Source organism: Takifugu flavidus, chromosome 2, assembly GCF_003711565.1.
Source record: "Takifugu flavidus isolate HTHZ2018 chromosome 2, ASM371156v2, whole genome shotgun sequence".
Classification (NCBI taxonomy): domain Eukaryota; kingdom Metazoa; phylum Chordata; class Actinopteri; order Tetraodontiformes; family Tetraodontidae; genus Takifugu; species Takifugu flavidus.
In genome coordinates this window covers 11,954,971-11,977,180 of record NC_079521.1, presented here as the reverse complement: position 1 = coordinate 11,977,180, position 22,210 = coordinate 11,954,971, and the positions used below count along the sequence as shown (strand labels likewise).

Here is a 22,210-nt window from a genome sequence, read left to right as displayed (position 1 = left end):
ATTAGGAAAACAGGCCTATCTGTAAAAGCAAACACCAATCCCACTCACTCCAGGAGCCCGTGTCAATATGCGCGGCTGCAGCAGCAGGCTGTGCAGAGGGCCCTCCTCAGACCGGGAGGAATCAAAGTTTTAGATGTTTGCTGTTGTCCTGATGCCATTCTTTCTTGTATTACAGTGGTTTGAATTGTAGCACAATTTATTAGACTAAAACAGGAAGTGGAATGCACACCTAAGCATGAAATAAATCCTGACGACAGGAAATGGTCTTAGAAACTCTGCATGCTTGTGTATGGGATATTTCAGCATGTACACAGACTTGATAGGTTTCCTGGTAGCAGCACAAATTAGAATTCAAGTTTTAATTTTCCGTGGGCATGGACACAAGCTCAATGTGCTCAATGTGACGTAGCCAGCATAAAGGAGCTGCACGGACGCTCAATATAATGATAGATTCCATCATTTTCTACGTGCATGATTGCTACACTGGCTGTAATTCCTCCCAGCCGCAGAAAAACAAGTTCCTCCCAATAATATGTACGGGTGCTCGCTGCCCAGAGAAAAGCAAAAACAGGCAGGACATCAGCAGAAAAAGAGGAAATGCACAGAAAATCTGGACACCATACACTCAAATGGAATGCAACACGAGGGGGAGTGAGGGCTGGAGGACACCGTGTCCTGGAAAACATGGAATCACATCCCAAATCGCAGTCAGGAAGTCAGCGAGGAGCAACAACTGGAAAAGTTGCTTCTCTTTCAGTAGGAAATATATGTTATTTTGATTTTTATTGCAAAGCTACTCCCATCACTGAAGGAAAATATTTAATATTTCAAGTAATAGTATTTAAGTATTATAATATCAAAACAAATCTAAAGTTAAAAAGAAACCCAAAAGAAACTGATCAAACTTAAAGCAAACACATGGAAAGTCTGATATTTCTGCTCAATTGGGTGCAGAATCAGTCATTTCATCAGTGAGATAATCTGTCAGAACCAAGTTCCAATGACAGCTGTGGTCACAAAGCTGTATATGTGACACAGTATCTCCTCTCCAGACCAAGTATCTACCTAAAACTACAAGCTTGTTTATCTCTTAACATCCTGGCGCTGCCTATGGAATAAAGGCTGCACCTACACCTGGTGACGTGAGCTCTAATGTCAGCTGTGGGATGAATCTGTGGGCGTGCAGCACGCCGCAGCATGCGTGACCTCGCCGTCATTAGCCAACACCCAGGTCATATGACTAAAGCTCCATCCGCAAAGTCGAAACAGGTGGGCTTATCGGCATCGCGTCCATATGTAGGCCACATGTCAAGCATTAGCTGGGCCGCTAGGCTAACACGGTGGTAGGCCGAGGTGAGAAAGACGCCGTTGGTGAGGGAAGTCAATGCGCTAAAGCTGAGCCACGTGGTCAGAGCAGAAAGGAGGTCAATCTAATTAGTTTGACCGGAGACGTACAAATGTCGGGACCATCCCGTCTCGTGCCGAGCTGGGAATATGCCTCCTCACCCTCTCCTGATTTCACTGAATTTGCCTTCATAAATAAGAAGAATACCACTGAATGACTGATAAGGAAATGCTGGATTTAAGAGGTTAATTTACATAACCATGCAAAAAGCAACTATAAGATGCCGTTACTGTCAGTACTCCGTTTGTTTATTGACGCTCGGGACAATCTGAACAGCGACACTGTGTGAATGTTCAGTTTTTGGGGGTTTTGCATTTGCACACAGGCTGAAAATGACATCACAGTCCTAATGTGGCAGCGCTCATATCCCATATTTTAGGTTCAGTTTTGGATGGAAGTAGCAATAAAATTTCAATGGTCTCTACACTAAAGCCCAAAAGCTTCCCAGTACCAAAGACTAATTGCATGTTTATGTTGTAAGGGTTTGTTTTTTTTTATTGATGAAGCACAAACAAGCTAGGGAAAAACATCATAAAAAGAAACAGGATCATCAAATGACAGCTAATGTTGCCAAGTGTCGTAACTACTGAGCAGAAGCAGATACGTCCAGAAGATTTGGCCAATAAACACCTCATATCTTCACCTTCACCAAAGCGCCACTTTGAAGCTATTCTTATGGGCTGTAAATGAGTTGCTCTGCCGCAGGTTTTACTGTTCCTGCAGCAACACTTCATCTTAGAGTAACACTTATCTAATTAGTGGGTTGCTCCAGGGAGAATACACGATCATGAGCCAGCAGAAGAAGAGAGGGGCCGAGGGAGGCACAGGGCAGAAAATCATAAAGGCTTCTCATATCCTGCAGCGATAACTTATCAGGATTCTAAAGTCGGTGCTTATCTTGGCTGGCACTCTTTAGCTGGAGTGTGACATGAGCCAGAGGGGCAGATGTCCTCCTGCTCTGACATAATTTCATCTGGCCGTCTTGAGCAAATCCCCCAAAAAAACCCACTGGAAAAACACAGTGAGCTGCAGCCTGAGACCGAGGCGACCCTGCAAGAGGAACCTAGTCCCCAGTGACAATCCCGCCGCTCCACTCCAGCTGTGTGTGCTTTCTGTACCACATCTGGATGACCACAAACCGCATGAGGACGCAGCAGCGGCGGAGGTCACCTGTGAGGGTCACACAAGCGAGGGGGAAGAAGGCCTGCTTGGGCAGACCCCAGCGAGGCTTCACGAGGACGGAAAGTCTGCCCAGGGTCAGACAGGCGGTCCTGCAGGAGGATGTGGTGAAAGGTTTTAATGCCTGCGGGTTCTGGAAGTGCTATTATCATCACATGGAGGATTTTAGACACACGATTTGCATAAAATGTTTACTAAAAAATCTTCCCATTTACTCATAAAACAAAAACACGACCATGAATCAAAGGTGACTTTGTGTTTCCGCCCACAGAGGGCATGGATTAGCACCCGTAAAGACCTTTTAATGCAGAAAGAAGACACCTGGCCAGCTCCAGCTGGACAATTACACCAGAGGACAGCGTGTCTTGATCTCAGCCTCAGTCAACTCACAGGGCGAAATAAAGCGTTTCCTTCAGAAACCTTTGAATACATAAAAACGATGCATCATCTAAAAAATAACACCAACAACGCAGGATGGACTCAGGTCACAGGTTAATGGGACGAATGCAACATTCATTAAGCACTGCAGAAATTCCACTTGTGTTTTCTTGTACTGTGATGTGACCTAGCTATGTGGGGGAAAGCAGCTATTTAGTGCTAAACACTGAAACACCAGCCACTGCAGACATAACAATGTGCTAAATATTGTGTTTTCATTTGGAGCAGGCATGTTCACTCCTCACCACTTGTGACCCTACTGAACCCAAATGATGAGAGTCACAGGTCCGGGGCCGGGTTTTAATCACTCTTAAGATTCTGCAGAACTGCAGAGGATAAAGCCTTTTTCTGTTTTCTGACTTGTTGGACGCAGATGCAGCGGGACAGCTGGGGCGAGTGCTGACTGCTGTCCCTCTCTGCCTGCTGCCGACGGGACACCTGCACACAGGCCTGAATAAAGCGCCTGTGAGGAGAAACACACCAGCCCCGTGTCAGCCCGCAGCAGATAAACCCCCCCCCCCTCTCCCTGACAAATCACTCAGAGCGAGGAGAAATGTGCTGATGGTGCACATCTGCGGGGATCACAGGCTCCATTAAAACTTTTCAAACTCAGATAATGACGTCTTCAAAAGAGAGGACTGACAACGACTTCTTAAAAGTTGGAACACATGACCACAAGGCTTTTAAGATGCTGTGAGGGCTGCGACAACGGGCAAAGGGTGAGCAAAGGGGGTAAAATCTGAACTTTCCTTCATGTGGTTGTGTATAAAAGACAGAGAGATTCATTTTTATGAGCCTGACTAATGCGTTAGGACAATCAGGGTGAGATAAATCTCTAAGCAGCTCTAGTCATCAACTTATCTTTATTATTTTATGTATCGATTACGTGGTGCAGCAGATATCCGCAGCCCAAGCAGGACTCCACAGTAAACTACGAGTGAGCAATGCAGGCACAATTCCATGAGTCAGACCAAAGAGATACTCCAGAGAACACAGTTTGATCCTGCTGACTTCAAGTTTCCCTCTCTGACCACAGATGATGACAGAAAATACAGCTTAAAGAGAGGGTCAGTCGGTTGAGCCCGTAGCCTCAGGTCCTGCACCCGTTTTACAGATGAATCTTTTATATTTATAGCTGTATTCGGATGTAAAATGTTTTGGGGCCACGTTGGATTTTCCGCCCTTTATTTTACTGTGACCAGAAGGAAAAATCAGAAACAAAACGACTTCTTTTATCCACATGTGCTTGTTACTGTAGCCTCTACTCTTACTTTGGATGTGTCAGCATTAAAACAGGCCCATTAAAAATCACCTTACACACCCGTAAAGCTACTACACACTGAATATGTCTGGTGCTCAACCACTCCCCATTTGTGTTCCTAGCTTATTTCTTTTTCCAGTCACTTCTGAACACTTTCAGCTCAAAGTAAACCTGACGCTAGCCTGTCTGGCTGTGATACACACTTATCTCCCGTGTGGACGTAGATGCAGGACAGTGGCGTTGCCAGCTGGAGCAGCCAAGCACTCTTTCCTAATTATTGTGAAAGAAATCATGGAATTAATATCCACTTCTAGATACATTTAATATATAAAACTACTTTATTTGCTGCATTACCTTGGTAGCAGGACCAGTCTGGAATGCCTAAGAACCAAATAAAACAGTCCATTAAAGGCTGTTCCACACTGTGACGCCTGCCCTGCTCGCGGAAAGCAGATGGTGACTTTATAGTCACTCTTTATGTTTTTAAACTGGTCCATATTAGCCCTTAAACTGGTCCATCTGCATCAGTCAGGACCGACAGACTCTCATCCTACCATGTGTTTTGAACACATCTTACACAGTCATTGACATTAAGAACATTCTTTCCTATAACTGCTTTCAGTCACGTTTAAATGCCAGGTAGCCACCTGAAAAGTCTTAACATCTGGATTCAAGAGCCTGAGAGTCAGTTGATGACTGGCTATGAATAAGTAAACACAGAAAGTAAACCAAGGATGCGTCCACAATCTTCCAAGAATACTTTTTTTTTCCAGAAACATCATGAGGGACCGGAAAATGTTCCATTTAGCTACAGGAATCTGGAGAAGCAGACAGCAAATGCAGCTCTGCAAACATACCCGTCACCTGCTCCTGTACCTTACTGGGCTGGAAAAAGGTCAAACTTCCAGTACAACAGAAGAAAAAAGCCCATCTAAACTATTTTAGCAGTAAATTCCAGTGCGTGCACTGAAAAGAACCTGTGGTGAAATATTAATTTCAGTCATATCTGGCACCAAAAGGTAAACAAAAAGGCACCGGAATGAAAGACAGCAGAAAAGCACTAAATCAACAGTAGACAAAGGATTTGTCATATTCCACGTATGCCCGTATTTGCCGTCTGGGTTCAGCTGGAGTCCAAAGCAACGTCGCGAAAGTAAAACGTAGCTTCAGCCTCACGCTCTAGTAATGAAGCCTTTTCTCATTCTAAATAACACATGCGGATTCATTTACGACGTTAAAACCTGCTGTTTATGTAACCTGCACGACCTGACTTTTATGTTTTCGTCTCCTCCGAGCAGAGTTTTAATGACTGGAGCGCTGGAGTGACAGGTCCTGTCAGGGTCTAAACACATGGCTGCAGCTTTCTGGCCACTCTCCAAAAGCACCAAAACCTTGTGTAAGCGATATCTTCTATTAAGAAGTGAAAAGAAAAAAAATCCTCTCATTTCTCCAAAGCCTCAGGGTGAGTGAGGCCTTTGACTGACAGCAGAAAAAGAGTCTCGTTTTGACTTGAGGGTGCAGGTGAAGTACAGTCCACAACACTGATGTCACGTCTGAACGATGAACTGGAAAATCATGAATGTGCGATGCAGGCTGAACACTGACTGACGTGCGTCCACCTTCGGAATGCTAACCTGTCGCGTTGATTATGTTGTAGTAAATAGTGAACGTCAGTGCAGCCGAATCTGTCCATTTAGACACAACCAAGATCAAGTGTTCAAGCATAAAGGAAACAATTAAAATTGTCATATCGTCCACAGTCTATTGTTTTGTGGCAGCCTCCATCCGATAGCTGGAACTCTAGGTATGCAGCGTAGCCTCCGCTCGCTCGCCTGAAGCAGAGATGACAAACTCCAGCCAACTGGGGATTATGTGGCACCATTCTCAGCGATTTATCAGACCCCTCCCTCTGGAGAGAGAAGGCTTCTTGTTTCCCCAGAGATGCATTAGTGCTCCCTCAGACCAACTTTGATGTGAGAATCTCTCCTTTATGCTAACTGTGCTCTTGAACGCTGGCCACTGTTAAACATAAACCTTCCCGCGTGGAGATGAGGGCCAGGGAATGGCGACACCTCCCCCGACTCTGAACTGCCGCAATCCTGTTATGACGTTTAATAACGCACAACCAAAGGAGATTAATACATTTTTTTAAAAAAGGGAAATGATCTTTCACAGATGAGCTTGTACTGCTGTCTTGAATAAAGCGCTATGAGAAAATGAAGATGGTAGAATTGTTATGAGGTAATGCTGGCTGCTGTCCTCCTCATCTCCTCTTTACCCCTGCAGTAGCAGAGTATCAATCACTAGCAGCCAGATATGCAATCTGACTGTGCAAACAATTAAAGGCTGCTCCTCTGCACTTAGAACTGCTTGCTCATGTGGTCATGTTGAGGATTAACCTTAAATGCTTACACATTAACCCCACAGCCACACTAATTAACGGCGCTCCATAGCACCATGGCAACAAAGCAGCATTTAGAGCTGCTAGCTGCAAAGACTTTTGTTTGGCTAATTCTTATTTAGCCTCAACTCTGCTAGCATTAACTTGACATTGACAATGGCCTCACAAGTACAGTATTTTAACTGCAATAAACAATTGAAACTTGCTTCCTTTTGGTACACTAACAGCAGCAGAAGTTCAGGTGACTGGACAATAAGTGATAGAATAAAGCGTCAAGAACTACAACGGCACTCTAAATAATAAGTAAACATAGTGAACACAAGTGGGAGGATTGTGCATATAGCTGAAGGCTGTTACGCAACCTCTGGGATATAATTAACATCAGAGACACGCGAGAAAGAAATGCACGGTTAGGAACTTGTGAAAGACCTGACTGAGATACATTTAAGCGACAAGGCTCTGAAGAAAAGAATATGAGTGGAATGTCGTGAACGATGCGAAAACAACCAGTTTCCCTCGCAACCTTGGGCTGGGCCTCTGCGAGCTCTACCTTGAGACAGTATTTCCACTGTGCACGCCTCACAGAAACAAGAATCCACCACTGTAATCTTAAAAGGCCTGAACGACACCGAGACCGAGAAAAGGTTTACAAGAGCCCACAATATGCTGAAGGAAAGGCAGCGATGTGACTGGTGGTTTCACTGGGTCTTTGAGATGGCGCAGGAAACCCATCAAATCCTGCATGAAAACAACAAAAGCAAGAGCGAGCCCGCTTACCTCCAGCACTGGCCCCGCCCCCAATATTATCTGCTCCACTCCACTGGCAAAACCCTTCTGGCTGAGCGCCGTCAAATGATGAATGAGGAAGTTTGTGCTCTGCGTCTTCCCAGATCCGCTCTCCCCGGATATCACGATGCACTGGTTTCTCTCCCGCTGCAGCATGGTGTGGTACGCCACGTCCGCCACGGCATAAATGTGTGGCTCCAACTTTCCCAGTGCATGATTGTCATACATTTTCACATATTTGGGGTTGTAGATGGGCAGGAACTTGAAGGGGTTGATGACGATAAGGATGCTGCCGACGTAGGTGTAGATCTTCTCCTGCAGGAAGCGCGAGCGCAGGTTGTCCAGCAGCGAGCGCTCGTTGAGTTCTGGCAGGTGACACAGATCTGCGTGGTCGCCCTGAGAGTCGGGCTGTGGCAGCAGTCCTCGCTCCACCATGCGCCTGCGCTCTTCTGTGACCTGCAACCACATCTGGAGGCTGCCACCATAGTGGATGGAGCCGTCCAGGTTTTTCTGCCTCAGGAGGAACCGGTAATCCTCGCCCCCCGACAGCGGGCGCTGTTCTAGAGCCACGCGTGGCCAGAGCATCATCCTCTGCACGGGACAGTCGCAGGGGTTCAGGATCCATTCTTCCCCGCCGAACTCCTTCACCTCTGCGAGAACATAACATCTGGTACGGTCCAGCTGCAGGCGTTCGATCACGCGTTCAATGGCCTCTGCCGCCGTGGTGGTCTTGCGAGCACTGATGGGGCAGTAGATGGTGCCCTCAGCCAGGGCGCCCGGGTAGATGCGCACAGTGATCTCCGAGTTTTCAAAGCGCTGCCGCCGGCCCAGGGTGCGCACGCCGCCAACGCCATCACGAGCACTCATGGCGGAGCAGGAGTTCCCATGAGCAGCAGCCCGGCACTGGCACGTCCTTTAATGGGATGGGGAGGCCACCGGATCAAGACATCGCCACTGTAGAGTGAAACAGGAAAGAACATGGATCAGTACACATGACATTGCCAAAAAATTCAGATTAGGCTTGAACTTGAAACAACAGAAAGCATTCTCTCACATTAATCACTCTGTCCATCTCTGAACAGGAGTAATAACGAAGCCCTTCGACAACTGCTGGCCTCAGCCAGCCCCAAAAAACCAATCTGCCAGATGACGAAATGTGTCAGATAATGTCACAACGGACTCCCGCGCGGTTACGTAATCAACTAAAGGGCCAAATTATTTTGTTGGAGCCTAGCATGCACACTCATAAAGGATCAAGCATAAGTCATCAGGATTCTACCATAGGATTAGCATTAACACAGAGATACACACTCTCAAGCACACACATAAGCTCATGCCAAAGCCAAGCTCAACAGCTGCCACCCTCCCTGCGCAAATCACAATCACGCCATTCACAAGTTCCCGCTTTAATACACAACCGAGGGTCATTATGAGGAGAGAGGCATTCCATGACGGAGCTAACGTTCGATGCTTCCTGTCACAACTTGTTGACAAGATGCTTCAAAATCAAATCAGGATGAAAGAACTTGTAAATGTAGTTATGTTGGGTCTTGATTACCTTCCTTACATCACTTTGGTTGGATTTAGAAATTTATAACAAATTCCTTGTGCTGTCAGAAATGTTCTTCTGATACAGAAGAGACAGAGCAGCATCCCCTCCACATTAATATTGATGGTTGCGTGAACAGAAGTGACCCCAGCGACCCTGGAGACGCAACACCATTTCTCTGGATACTGTCACAAAGTTGTTCCCATTAAACAGAAATAAAATAGCTGGAACCAAAGCCTTCTGGTGGCTGCTTCTGAAGTCAATCTTTTCATGTTCCCTCTGAAGCAATTTCCTTTAATTCCGCCTAAACTCAAGCGTCATGAGAGCAGCTGCAAGAAAGTTGAAACAGGAAATGGAAATGGAAGAGGGGCGAATAAAAACGCCGTGTTGATCAAACATGACACACTGATCATTTCCTGTGGCCGCATATCAAAGCTCTCGTGTCCTGGATCATCTGAGCAGACGAGAGCGACACCCACCCATGCCCACGGGACCTCTCCCCTTCCCAAAAGCAGGAAAACACGTCACCATTTTTAACCCTACGAGAATCCACCTGTGACGAATGTTTGTGATTCACTTTGGCTCGAGTGACTGAGAGTGTGTGTGTGTGTGTGTGTGTGTGTGTGTGTGTGTGTGTGTGTGTGTGTGTGTGTAGGAGTTAAAGGGCCGGCTGCTTGAACAGATGGTCAGTTTGCTGCTTAAAGGATAGGGCCGAGGGAGGGGGCAGATTTAGAGTTGTGGCAGCACTGAACACCACAAGGCCATCCTGGCTGCATTTCTGTTGTAATCAACTAATGGACGTCAGAAAACTTTACACACCACATCATATCTGCCTATGTCTGATCTATACTTGTGTCTTTATCGTACTTCCTCTGAAAAACACATTTTTTCAAAAATCAGACAAATGTAATGGACAGATAAGTATTAAATGATAAATAATCAACGCTGCGCGCATGGTAGCCACATGGCAGGATGTGCAATGTCAAGCTGTGAGCCGTGTTTTCCACTCGGATAATGTTCGGCTGGTTGGAAATGGGAGCTGCCTGAGGGAAAGAAGGTGGAGGTTGAGGGTTTTGATTGGCTGAACTGTCAAAAATCCTAGACCTAATTGGGTGCCTTGGCATCGTGGGATTGACAGTGGATGCAAACATCCAAGGCCAACAAAAACAATCACCAATTCCAACACGGAAAATGGAAAAAGGATTTATGTACAGCAACCCTCAATGGAATACCGCAGCGCTAAGCTGAACGCTAAACGACTGTATGCTAACACATGGTAAAGTTTAAGTGTGCCACCTTGTTGGCGGCACCATTTGGGGTCTAGCTCCTCCTGCCTCCTTATTCTATCTTTGACTTGAGCCAAATCAAAATACATTCATAACAAAGATGGTTGCTGTACATTTTCTGTAATATCCTCACATGAGCACACAACAATTGTGTATTTCCACACACTTAAAGTAACAGCATTCACCAAATCGGCTGCTGAACACAAAACAACCGGAAGGAAACATTAAAAGGTATTGAGCATGATGTCATTTCACCTGAGAGGAATTTGCTGCGTGTCTGTAGAAATACTTTTAGGACAAAGTTGAGATAAGAATGAGGCGAGTGCCACACACACAGCTGCAGAGAAACTGAAACAGATCGAGTCGTACCAGCTCAAATCACAGTCTGAGGGGACTAATCTCTCCAGAGATACGGCAGATAAGGTCAGATACAATCCGACTTTGATAATGACGGAATTCACACAAATACAAGAAATGCAAACAGGCCTTTCAAACATTACTGTTTAAGTAAGTCTAACTTTGGCGAGATGTTATCGACCTGTGGCACGAAAGACAACAGAAACCTATTCTTCAAAATCTCTAGTAATAAAAGTGATTCTGTGTGTATATATAGTTTTAAAACCTCAACACCAGGGTTAATTCAGATGTGTAGATAATTCAGTTGTGTGGAAAACTATGCCAAGAGCGCCTGTGACAGGATGCCGACAGAGGTTTAAACATGTGACGGGCTCTTCAATGGCTGCCATTGTTGCAAAGGAGTGAAAGATCAAGTTTGATCAGCTTTCTATGAGGTGAAGTCATCCGTGTGAGCGCATGTGCATGCGTGGGTGTGTGCATCCGTGTCCTGAGGAGTAAGCTGGCGTATTCACAGCACCGATGGGAACACGCGTTGAGCCAGGTTGTGCTAGTTGGCGCGGGTTTGTCATCTCTGGCGTGCGCGCTCGATGTTTTTGAGGGTTCGGCTGGAACTCTGAGAGCACAGCGGTGCCAAATTTAGGGGCTGCCCTCATTTGCCCGACACATCACTGAAGCAGACTCAAATGCTGCTGAAAGCTGGACGCTGAGAATTCCTTCACGTCCTTTCTGAACGGATCGTTTTAATAAAATTGCAATGCCAGAGCATCGATAGATACGTTCATTACCACGTCTAAAAGGCGCACTTCCTGTAATTAAAACGACATTTGTGCCCAGGAGGTCATGATTCTACACCTCTGTCTGTCAGCACAACAGCTCAAAAGTTAATGATCTGCAAGGACGCACTAAAAAACAAAGTAAGACACAGATCAGGCCCAACAACAGCCGGAGAAGCTCTCATGCAGCCAAAGGCCCCTTTCCCATGGGAGCTGCTCCCTGGTTCTTGGCAATTTGCAGCAACTATAAATGATTTCGGAGGCGTCTCGTGACACATTTTGCGGCAAAAACCCACTTGTGAAACTGGCTGTTAGCTTGTGGCACCAGTTTATGGAAGGTAGCTGCGGTCCGTCACAAACATGAAATGAAATGTTCCGATTCTCTGCGCAGACAGGAGAGTTCGCGCCCGCCGCCACGGATGAGGGCTGGTGCCAGAGTGACTCAGAGAGGACCCCACTGAAAACACTTGGGAGCCTCGTTACTATAAACGTGTTCCTCTAGCAAGTTGGTGCAGAAGCAGCCGAGAAGAGGCGACCGTCCGCTGCATTCCACAAACAGCTGATTAGACAGGAGTTCAGGGGTCGTATCAAAGCCCTCGGCTCTTTAAACCTTCATGGTGTTGTTGGCCGTTTGCTGAAAATAAAATAAGCCTAATAAATATTTGGCAGGAGAATGTTCGACGCATCCGAGGCTGAAGTTTATTGCTGCCTGTTTGTCGTTCTCCAGATACCTGGTGGATTCCTTCACTGTAGGCTGTATTTAAAAGAGAGCGGGTTTAGTTTATTGGTGTCTAGCTTGGCGATAGAAGGTGCCGATTGCGGAGCTGCACAGATAAGAGGCACACGAGCATGCATACCACACAGAATTATTTCCTGGCTATTTCCTGCCTTGAAAAACACGCCCCCGCCCCGCCCCCCCACTGCTGGCAGAGGAAATGGTAGTTCGGACATAAAACCCATTCAGCGTGGTCGTAAAAACAAAAGGGTAAAGAGAGGGGACGGGCACGAGCATGAACTTTCCAAATAACATGCTTTGATTTGTCACATGGCACACCCTCGGAGAAGACGGTTGGACGCCCGCAGCACTGAACTGTGACCGTTTATGGCGATATCGATTGGTCGCCACCATCAAAACGACCACGCACGCTTCAGAAAAGAAGTCCCGGCAGGAGCCATGAGGGTCAGGTGATTGACGTGGCACTGATGTAGCCGTACGAGCACCAACACGCTGGACACACACACGCCAGCACAGGTCAACATTCCTGGCTCTAAATGTAGCCATGTGTAACAGGGCCAACTTCTGCCCCATCCTGCAGACGTCGCTGACCTTCAGCCTGGAGGCAACACTGAAGTTCACCAAGGGCAACCTTGACCTCATACAGCTGTAGCTCTCTCGCTTTTCCTGCTTGTAACAGCAACAGTTCGCTGGGTGGCCAACGGTGTGTTTCTGTGTTCGGCCTTTGCTGCTTTAATACAGCAATAAACTCATCGTGAGAATGACCAACCTTATGGACTCTGCTCAGGGTTTTATCCGAACCTTCCAGCTTCCTTCAGAGAGGGGCGCATGTCATTTCAGGGTCGCACCAACAAAGCGTGAACGTGTTAATGGTTGACGTAGGTTAACTTCTTTTCTTCCCAGTGTGGTAAATTGCCTGGAACCTGAGGATACGGCTGCTGCAGCGTTTCCTTCAACTCTCCTCTGTATTTAGGGAATGACCATGTTTGACGCTAATTTGAGAGGATGGAAAGAAAGAGGAGCGCGGGATGCCAACGCTGCCGTCAGCGTCTTCTACGTTTGGGCTTTTGGGGGGTTTGTGGAAACTGCAGTTAATACATGCAAATGCTTCTTCAAGCTTCAGCTCAGTCCTCCAGGACCTGGATTTAATTTCTTTTGGATGTACAGTAACAGTTTTCAGAACCTTCTTACAAGGCTAGCGCTGATAGCAGATCTAGACCTTGGGATCCGAAATGTTCCTGAAGACTTTTTCAAGGGAAAATCGGATCTCTGTCTTCGACACACAAAAGAAACATAAGATGGCCAGAAGGTTAAAAATTGCGTCAGGGCAAATCTTAGTTCCTTTCAGACTAAAATGTTTCAATCCAAACCTGCAAACAAGGCGAGCCTGGTGTAATTAAACACGCGTGCCTACAAATACTGAAATAACAGACTTTTAACATCTTGTTCATCTCGATTTACCTGTGAATCATTAGAGGAGAATGAGGCACGGCGACGTTTAGGGAGTGAACAGTAGCAATGATGTTAAGCCAGAGGCCTCTTCTGTCTATACAGCAATATGTGGTTTCAGGCCCTGCAGCAAAACTGACATTTGCATATATTTTAGCTACTCTAAAGAATGTTCTCCTCTCACATGACTCTCAGCACTGAGACACTGTGAAGCCCCCGTCATGTCTGGGGAGTCTGAAACATGAGCTCTGTCTGAAATATAAGAGAGCCAGAGAAGACAGAGCGAACTGAGGCAAAAAACCAGTCTGAAATTGGGAAAATGATTGAGGCAGATACAGAAAGTGAGAGGAGGATGTCGGTTTCCTGAAATCTGAGCTGTGGGTGAGTGCGGGTGGAAGAAGCCAGTGAGAAACTCAGAAACAGTAACAACCAACGGCAAATGGATCAATTTCTGCACCGGTGCACCTTTGTAAATACTCAACATAAAGGAATACCTCGTCTCAACAGGCCCGTCAATCAAATCCGAACGTTACTCTTCACAACTGCTACATAATTGCCCCTCATCATTAAATAAATAAAGCACTTTACCAAAGAAAACACATCAACCTCAATCACGGCTCTTATATCAAATTATAATTACATTGTAGCAGATTTCAGTTGCACGGTCAATGAAGAATCAAGAAGCTGACAAAGCTACCGTGTAACTGAGGTCATGTTGGAGGCTCACAGACAAAAATGGGCTGAATTAAATCCATATTGATATTACAATGGCTGCGATTTTTGGGAGGGGCCCAAGGCATTGTTCTTTGTTCAGGCTCTGTCACAGAAGACCATGGAGAATAGCTGTATAACATTGAACAGCACCACCCCTGTGCTGTCGCCACAGAGAGTTCCACTTCCTGTGTCCACTCCCAGGACAATGACAGCCTCTTGGGTGAGACAGGAAGTGTCCCTGGAGAACACCAGCATAAAAACACCATCATGGAACTGCTGCTGTGTTACTCCATCTGTGCACATGTTGAGAAAAACTACAATGTTACCATAAGCTGGAATAACTAAGTCTAAGAAGACTCAAACGTCAAAATCCATGGAAGGAAGATGGAGGCTCCTGAACAGCAGAGACGCTGACAGGAGGGAAAGAGCGGTGAAGCCTGTTTCACACTGTGTAAAGCATGTTAACGCGTTAAAATGCAACGCAACCAGTCACGGGGCATTACAGATAATGACTGAGGGTCACACGGTGCCGTGACCTGCGCCAACAACATTCCGTGGTCGTGATTCTCCATCTCGTTCTCCTTCTGGAGAACCGAAGAATCAATCCACGCACGTTTTCATGTTTCTTAAACGCTGTGAAATATAGAAGTTTCTCATTTTAGTCATCCACGCGTGCATTTTGAATGCATGTTTCATGACGCAAAACTTGTCTATTGTGTGTTTTTTTTTTACCAAGCTTATCTGTTAAACCGAAAACAAGGTCGTCGCCCTTGGGCTGACCTCACATTTTAATTTTATTGTCTCGGGGAAGGGGAAAAGGTGCTTTTCTCTCTGTTCGACTCCAGTCCAGCTCTGGAAATAACAATATGACGCTACGCAGCCTCCATTTGGCTGAAGGATTTGGAAAAGAGCACCGTGCCGCCAGCTAAAACTGGAGCCATCAACAGCTGCTGCTTTAGCAGCACAATGACATATTTATGGTCACAGGCTTTCTGACAAATACAACCCAAAAACTCTCTTTTAAGAGAGTAAAAGTTCATTAGAATGAGTATTTGTGTCAGTGTGAAATGTGAAAGCAAATGTGGCATCCTTGGACCCCAGCAGATTTAAACCGTGCACAGTTCACTCTGAATCCACTGAACATCCACAGCAAGGCTGCACAATTAACAACAGTTTGTGATCAAATACAGACAATGAAATACTAGAGATGCACAAGAATGATGCTCCTGCTGGCTGATACCTGATTATCGATAATGATAATAGCCATTTAAATTCTCTGTATGAAAGTAAGCTGTGTAGTCATGTGACCCGAGGGCTAAGGTGCAGAGCCATGTTAACTGTGACCATAAAATACAGCATTTACACATATTGTTATCTGGAAGGTTATTCTAGATAAAGAAAAACTAAGTCCATAATATGCAGTTACAGAACCAGCAGGGGGAGGTGGTGAAGAGAGGAAAATGGTGGGGGACTGGGAGGTATCGTTAGCCCAGATTATATCCACTCCATTTCTCCCTCACAAAGAGAATCTTTTGACCCAAATGGACCCTTTCAGCTGCTCCTGACCAGTGGATGAAGATACTGCAGAGGAGCGGCGGAGACCCGGCCCATTTCCTCGAAAGAACCTTCATGGTGTAAAGAATCTACGGAGAACCCGAGAGGACACACGCGTAAAGCTTGAACGTGAACCGTCTGACGGCGCTTGGCGCCCGTCTGTCGCGTAATCACCAACTCGGCGGGGCCGTGCCGAAAGACTCGGAGCACCACAGACGTGTCAGTAAATATGAAAACCTCTGGTCGGGTCAAACTGGGAGAGAAGATATTAAAGCACAGGTTTCAATTTAGAATAAGAGCTTCACGCTCAATGACGTGCAGCGTATTGGACCCAGGCAGCTGCCCCGGCGTTATCCTCCAGGACTGACACCGAATAAAGAAGGAAGGAGCTCTTCCTCCGGGCTATCTGACACCTACGCTCAAATACCTACCGCCAATCATGAAATACAGGAATGCGACAGTGATCAAAGCAAATTACCCAACGTTCCACATTCTGGCCGCACGGTGTTTCGCAGAGAGACACGTGCACACTCCAGAAACATCCGGAAACTTCTTAAGATTCAGTTCAACAGATCTAAGCTGAGCTGATCACAAAATAACTCCCGAAATCAAATTTGTTCATTTGTTCAAGGGGAGGAGGACATCTCTCGCTCCGAACCCCATCCTGAATGTTTAGCATCATTCGAAGCACATCTGTTTGGCCTATTAGGAAAAACACGACTTGTAATTACAGGGCAGAATTACAGCGGCCCTGGCCGTCTTCTCTGAGGACGGGGGATGACTGTGGTCTCTCTGTCTTCGGGAGACCGCAGGGTTTTTGAAATCCGACCCCACCGGCTCAGTCGGGGACTCGGTGGAAGAGGAGACAGAAAAAGCTTCGGTGTGATGACAGCACGAGTTTGGTTGCAGGCAGAGGAGAGTGATGGAAGAGCGAAGACCTCAGAACGGGGCTGCATCTAGAGATGACGCAGAGCAACGTTTGTTTAAACTCTGCTCAAATAAGACATGAAAGAAATAAACACCACTGGGAGATGAAAGGAAGGTTCCATCCTTATGGGACAGGATATTGCCATGAATTCAGACGGCCCTCACTGGTCTGTTACTGGGAGTCACTCTCCAAGCACCAAAGTGGCACATGCAGACTTACTCCATGTAGATAAAACTGGAAGAACTAATGGCCTTTTCCACCAGAACAATAACTCATTGTTTCATCTGAAAAGGTCAGGTCGGGCCAGCCCCCCATCTGAACCCTTATTAACCTCAAATACCGGGAACGTGGGAAAAATTCCCTGCAGTGCACATTTGGAGGTGCTCTCAGGGCTCACCTGCTCGGGAGCAGAACAGGAAGAGCACAAACGTTTGCCCATTTGGCAGCTCCACAGTGAAGTGGGCTCTCTGTATGAACTCCAGCAATATGGGGGACAAGCAGGAGCCTCCAAGCGTCTCCGGGGTGTCTGACCATAATCGAGCAGGCTAATAAGTCACAGCAGTAAATGCCGGCTCTGGAATGCATCAGTGGGTAATGAGGATTAATTTGCGAGGGCGCCAAAGTAATAAGAACAGAGACATGAACCGGAGGATATGGCACGAGACCGGAGCTGCAGGGTGCAAATTATTCATCAAGACTGACGGCTCATCCAGCAGACCAGGCTTTTCTTCCTAGCAGCTGCACATTAATGGCATCACACCAAGACGTCTCCTTCACAAGTGCTGATTACTACATGTGAACCTAATGATCCTGAATGGTAGCTTTAAAACGATGGGAAATGCACGACGGACAAAATCACCTCCCGCGTGTGTCCTGGAGCCGACACAACATGCTGTGACAGAGGAGGGACCAAACGCACGACCCATCGGGGGGGGGGGACTGAGCGAGCTCTCTAAGTGGCCTAAATCGTCTGCTCGTTTACTGCACTGATAACTGCTGTATGTGTTCCGACAGGAGAGGCATTCCAGCAGCTGGCTAGCAAGTCTCAGGCTGCATGTGAAATCCACCTTATCGCAGCCTGTTTGTTGTCAGTTAGCCACAACTATCTCCGCTCTTTCCCCCCTCCCCTGGTTCAATCTGACAGAGTCTGGCAGACTACTGTAAACTGACAGAATTCCTCACAGATAACAGGCTGCTGCAGGCTCCCCCCCCCCCACCCCCAAAGGATGACGGCACGATGAATTAGTACAAATTTTTCACTTGCTCACTCAATCAACTTTTTATCATTTGTGTTAAAAGGACCAAATTTCCCCCCACTTTTATTTGTAAAACCTCCCAATATTTTATTATTTCCTGCTGCTGAGACATGCACTCATGCTAATCCTGTCGTGAAGGATTTAACAGCATAATCACGCCTTTGGTTGATTGTTTAAGTGGTTTAATGACAGCGCCACGCTGAGAACGTATGACAGTGTTGTGTAGCATTACACAAGAGCACATACCTCAGGATTAACCATGGGCCCTGTCCTGTCTGTACCATGAGGCTGCAGGGGGCCAGTAGCTATTGTCACAGCTGTGTCACAAAATACACAAAAATTCCAGTTTCAGTGCCAAAAAAAACCTGCAGTAACGCGGCCGCTGGCAGCACGCCGGCGTATCAGGAGGCCTCCACGGGTGCTTTTACCCTGCGAGATCTCCACATTCAGCTGAAAATCTGAAATTCCTCTCCTCTGCTAATTAGCAGTTTCCACATGACATCCAAGCCGCCATAATTTAACCGGGAAACAAATTAGGATGAAAGCACCCATCCGTGACCACATCTGATTAAATTTCAACGCATCAAGAGCTTCTTTTTTTAACTACAAAGTAGAACATGAACCAAGCGTTTCACGAAATTACCACAACGCGCTGAAACAGAAAGATGCAGAACAAATGAGCGTCTCAGAAGATCGTTTGCTCTCCTCCTTTTTTTTTCTTTATGCTGACGGAACATCCCGCGATCGTTTCCAACATGCTAAACGCATCCCTCTGTCTCACACTAGCTACTGTTAGCGTCACCTAGTTAACCAGGGGAAGTGCAAAACGCAGGGAAGCCGAGCCTCCGAGGCCAGAGCCTCGCTCATATAATGGCCCACTAAAGAAAGGGGGGTTTTGTTTGGTGCAACACAAGCAGGTTCCTCTTTAATGACTTCATGTGCATGCCATACGCCACACATGCGCATCACGAGGGCTTGCAGCACTCTATGGGAGCCGTCCCGACCACGTGAGCCTTGTTACGGAGCAGCTAAGTGATCCGGCTGGGAGGGCTGCAACCACTATCGCAACTGGTGTCGAATCAACAAAAACTGCAGTTTTACTGCAGGTTGTATATCAGTGGCCTATAAACGCCTATGGGGCGATGCTTATCATCATTCCTACGGACTGTAAAAGAACGGAGCGCACACTCAAGGACAAAACCCTAAAAAGTCTGCAAAACATCAAAACAATGTATAGGTCCAATGTATAGGTTTATTTCTGCATCAATCTGCTCGTCAATGTTATGGATCTACAGGATCAAATCCAAGAGGTCAGCAAAATAATGGAGTTGCGGTAACAACAGTCCTGCACATGTTGTAAATCAGGCCAATCTCGTAGATTGGTGGATTAACACAGATTAGCTCACAGAACCCTGCTCCCATAAAGCTAAATACAAGCAAATTAGACATTATTGCAGTGCTGTATGTCACATAGTCACATGGTCGTACCTTACGTCACATTGTTGTTATATTTACCAACAGTTAGTAACTGCGTCTCCCTCTGGACCAGGACGCTCTGAGGCAGAGCCTGGACTGACTGGAGGGATCACATCCACCATCTAACCCTGGAAGACCTTGGAGTTCTCCCATAAGAGCTGGAATTTACAGATCGGAGGGTCTGGGCTTCCCTCCTCAAAGTGTTCCCCCGACACAGACGCATTAAGACATGAGAATAAACCCTCTCGTGATTTTTAGATGTCGACACCTGCGTGTAAAATGTAGTCGTCTGTAGCAGAAATCAAAATAGGAACACAGATTTGACAGAGGTGGGCTGTAATGGCAAAGGTTTGCAACACGGACCGAAACTGAACAACCGTAAAAAAGAACATAAATGACTCATTAAGAGAGTGACAATGGTCAGAGTTCCAATTTGACAGGTTGAGATATGCACATACGTCTGAGTCAGAGCTAAACAAGCGGACTGGCCGAACGTGATGCCACACCCGAAGGTAAAGGCGCACGGAGACAACACCTGAAGTCAGAGAATACTGACTGAATCCTAGATCGTGGAGCCACGGCCTGCCCAAACTTTAGGGAACAGGAGGTCAAACCACAGAGCTTGTTATGTGTTCACGACTGCCGCCGCGGAGATCCTAACCAGAGTCTTCGGACAGTCGTTCAGGTGGTGTCAGGGATATCTCTGAGCACAGACGGGGCCCAGGCGTGATCCAAACTGAGGCCCCGTCTTTTAGAAATAGCAGGCAGCCGAGGCCTGGCGGGTGTCAGATGTCAACAGACTCTGGAACCAGTTGCCAGAGTCTCGGCCTCTCGTACAGCAGCAGCTGGGTCTTCTCAGGCCTCGCATTCCTGCAGAACTGCAGCCCGCGTTGCTCTCATCACCTGCGCTGATCTGAGGGCAGGACGCGCTCACAGCAGAGGCGCGCAGCTACTTGACTTTCTGCAACTTTTTAGCAAATACGAAAGAATGCAGGGGTGCAGATCGGGGGGTGGGGGGGACCTGAGAGGGAGGAAATTCCCTTCAGCACTCACAAAAGTAGCGTAGGACGTACAGACTGTGGTTGGCGGACATTCGCGAGATGCTGTGCCTCGTAATCCTGCGCTTAAACGACACAAATATCCCGACCGAGTAGAAGCCGTGCAGAGAGGGAAGGCGTGATGAACGGTGGGAGTCTGAAGGAGTGATTCCTTGTTGCACGTGATTCAGCAGCTTCCTCGACCTCCCTCCACAATTACATCTGCACCGGCCTCTTCAGAGCATCACCTCCTTTGGACTGTCTGACCTTCCCTAGTACACACAGAAGCCCCCTGATCCGAACCACAGGAGTGTCCCACCACTGAAGAACCTGAGTGTTAACGCCTTGCCTCAGCTAAGTGCACTTTAAAGTCGAATAGATTTCATTTATATCCCCTTATTATTATATACACCTTACAATAGTTGAGGGAAGGCGTCATTTTTACAATCTTAGTTCATTATGCTGGAGCCAACATAACCATTTTGGTGGTTTATTAGGAGAGTGTGGAGCCTGTCGTGGTGACATGACAGGTCACTGAGCAGCAGTTTAACGCTTTACAACCCAAGAACTCGCACTTTAATGGTCACTCTTCATTCACTTGAAGCTCCGGCTGAGCCCAAACACACCTCGGGAAGATTAAGCCAGCGAAAACCGATATGTTTCTGGACCCCTGAGCCGCCTCCGGCCCGGAGCCCCTGTCCCCGCTGAGGGGCACCTCCGCTGGGACCCGCCGACAAACCCCGCTTACCTCCGGGCATGGACGCTGAAGTCAACTCCGCCGAAGTTTGTCGTCTTTTCTTGGGATGCGACGCGGAACCGCACACTTGTAGCCGGATAAAGTTTCTACTTAATTCCCCACATTCCCACTGATTTAATATTTCCTCCTCTTCCCTCCGTTCGCCTCCGGACAATCCCTGCACATTCAGGTCCTCGGCGGGCGCCTGCGCATTTTTCACGGCTGCGTCTCCGCCGTTAGTAATTAAAAAGGCAGTCCGGTCGCGGAAAACTCTGCTCGGGCTCCACTAATCAGTGCCGCCGCTCTCGGAGACGGCGGAGAGTGCGCGTTCACGCTGCTCCTGGGCGGGGAGAAACTCCAGCCGCCCCCCGGGGACAGGAGCAGAAGTCTGGGGCGAGTCCACCCTCGTGGCCGCCCGCGGTACTGCAGGCCCCTCGGTGGGTTCTTGGGAAAGAGGAGAGCGCCATCTTTGTTGGGGGACCCACAACCGTAGTGCAGAGCACCCAGGGGGCAAATACTCAGGAGAAATTACCAAATGTTTCTTTTAAATTAATTACGAAACAATAGCTTAATAAATTCACAATTCATTTAAAAAGGGTAGGTTCCTAGTTGCATACAGTTAATTAATTCTGGACAAGAAAATAACAAAACCTTTATGCTGTCTGTTGAGGGTTTTTTTTAATTATTATTTAAATACAAGATCAGACTTTAAAAATCAAGATTCGCTAGCAATATAACAGGCATACATTTGTGAAAGGAAAGACAACACCAAGATTCAACCAGTTGGAAAGAAAAGCAAGGAATTATGTTTTCATAATATTCCTGAAACAAATGCTGATATTTATTTTTCCAATCTGGATTGTGTTTGCGTTTGAATTTAGGTGATAAA

The 22,210-nt window shown here is 46.9% G+C and overlaps 1 protein-coding gene across 1 annotated transcript in view; it reads right to left on the bottom strand.

The window, feature by feature from the left end:
• myo9aa (myosin IXAa) overlaps positions 1-21,609 on the bottom strand; it is a 56,834-nt gene extending 35,225 nt beyond the window's left edge. The window contains 2 exon segments of the mRNA XM_057013055.1: positions 7,462-8,424; positions 21,334-21,609. Coding sequence (XP_056869035.1) covers positions 7,462-8,337 — 876 coding nt within the window. The 5' untranslated portion in view covers positions 8,338-8,424; positions 21,334-21,609.
• Positions 21,610-22,210: the final 601 nt, after the last annotated feature.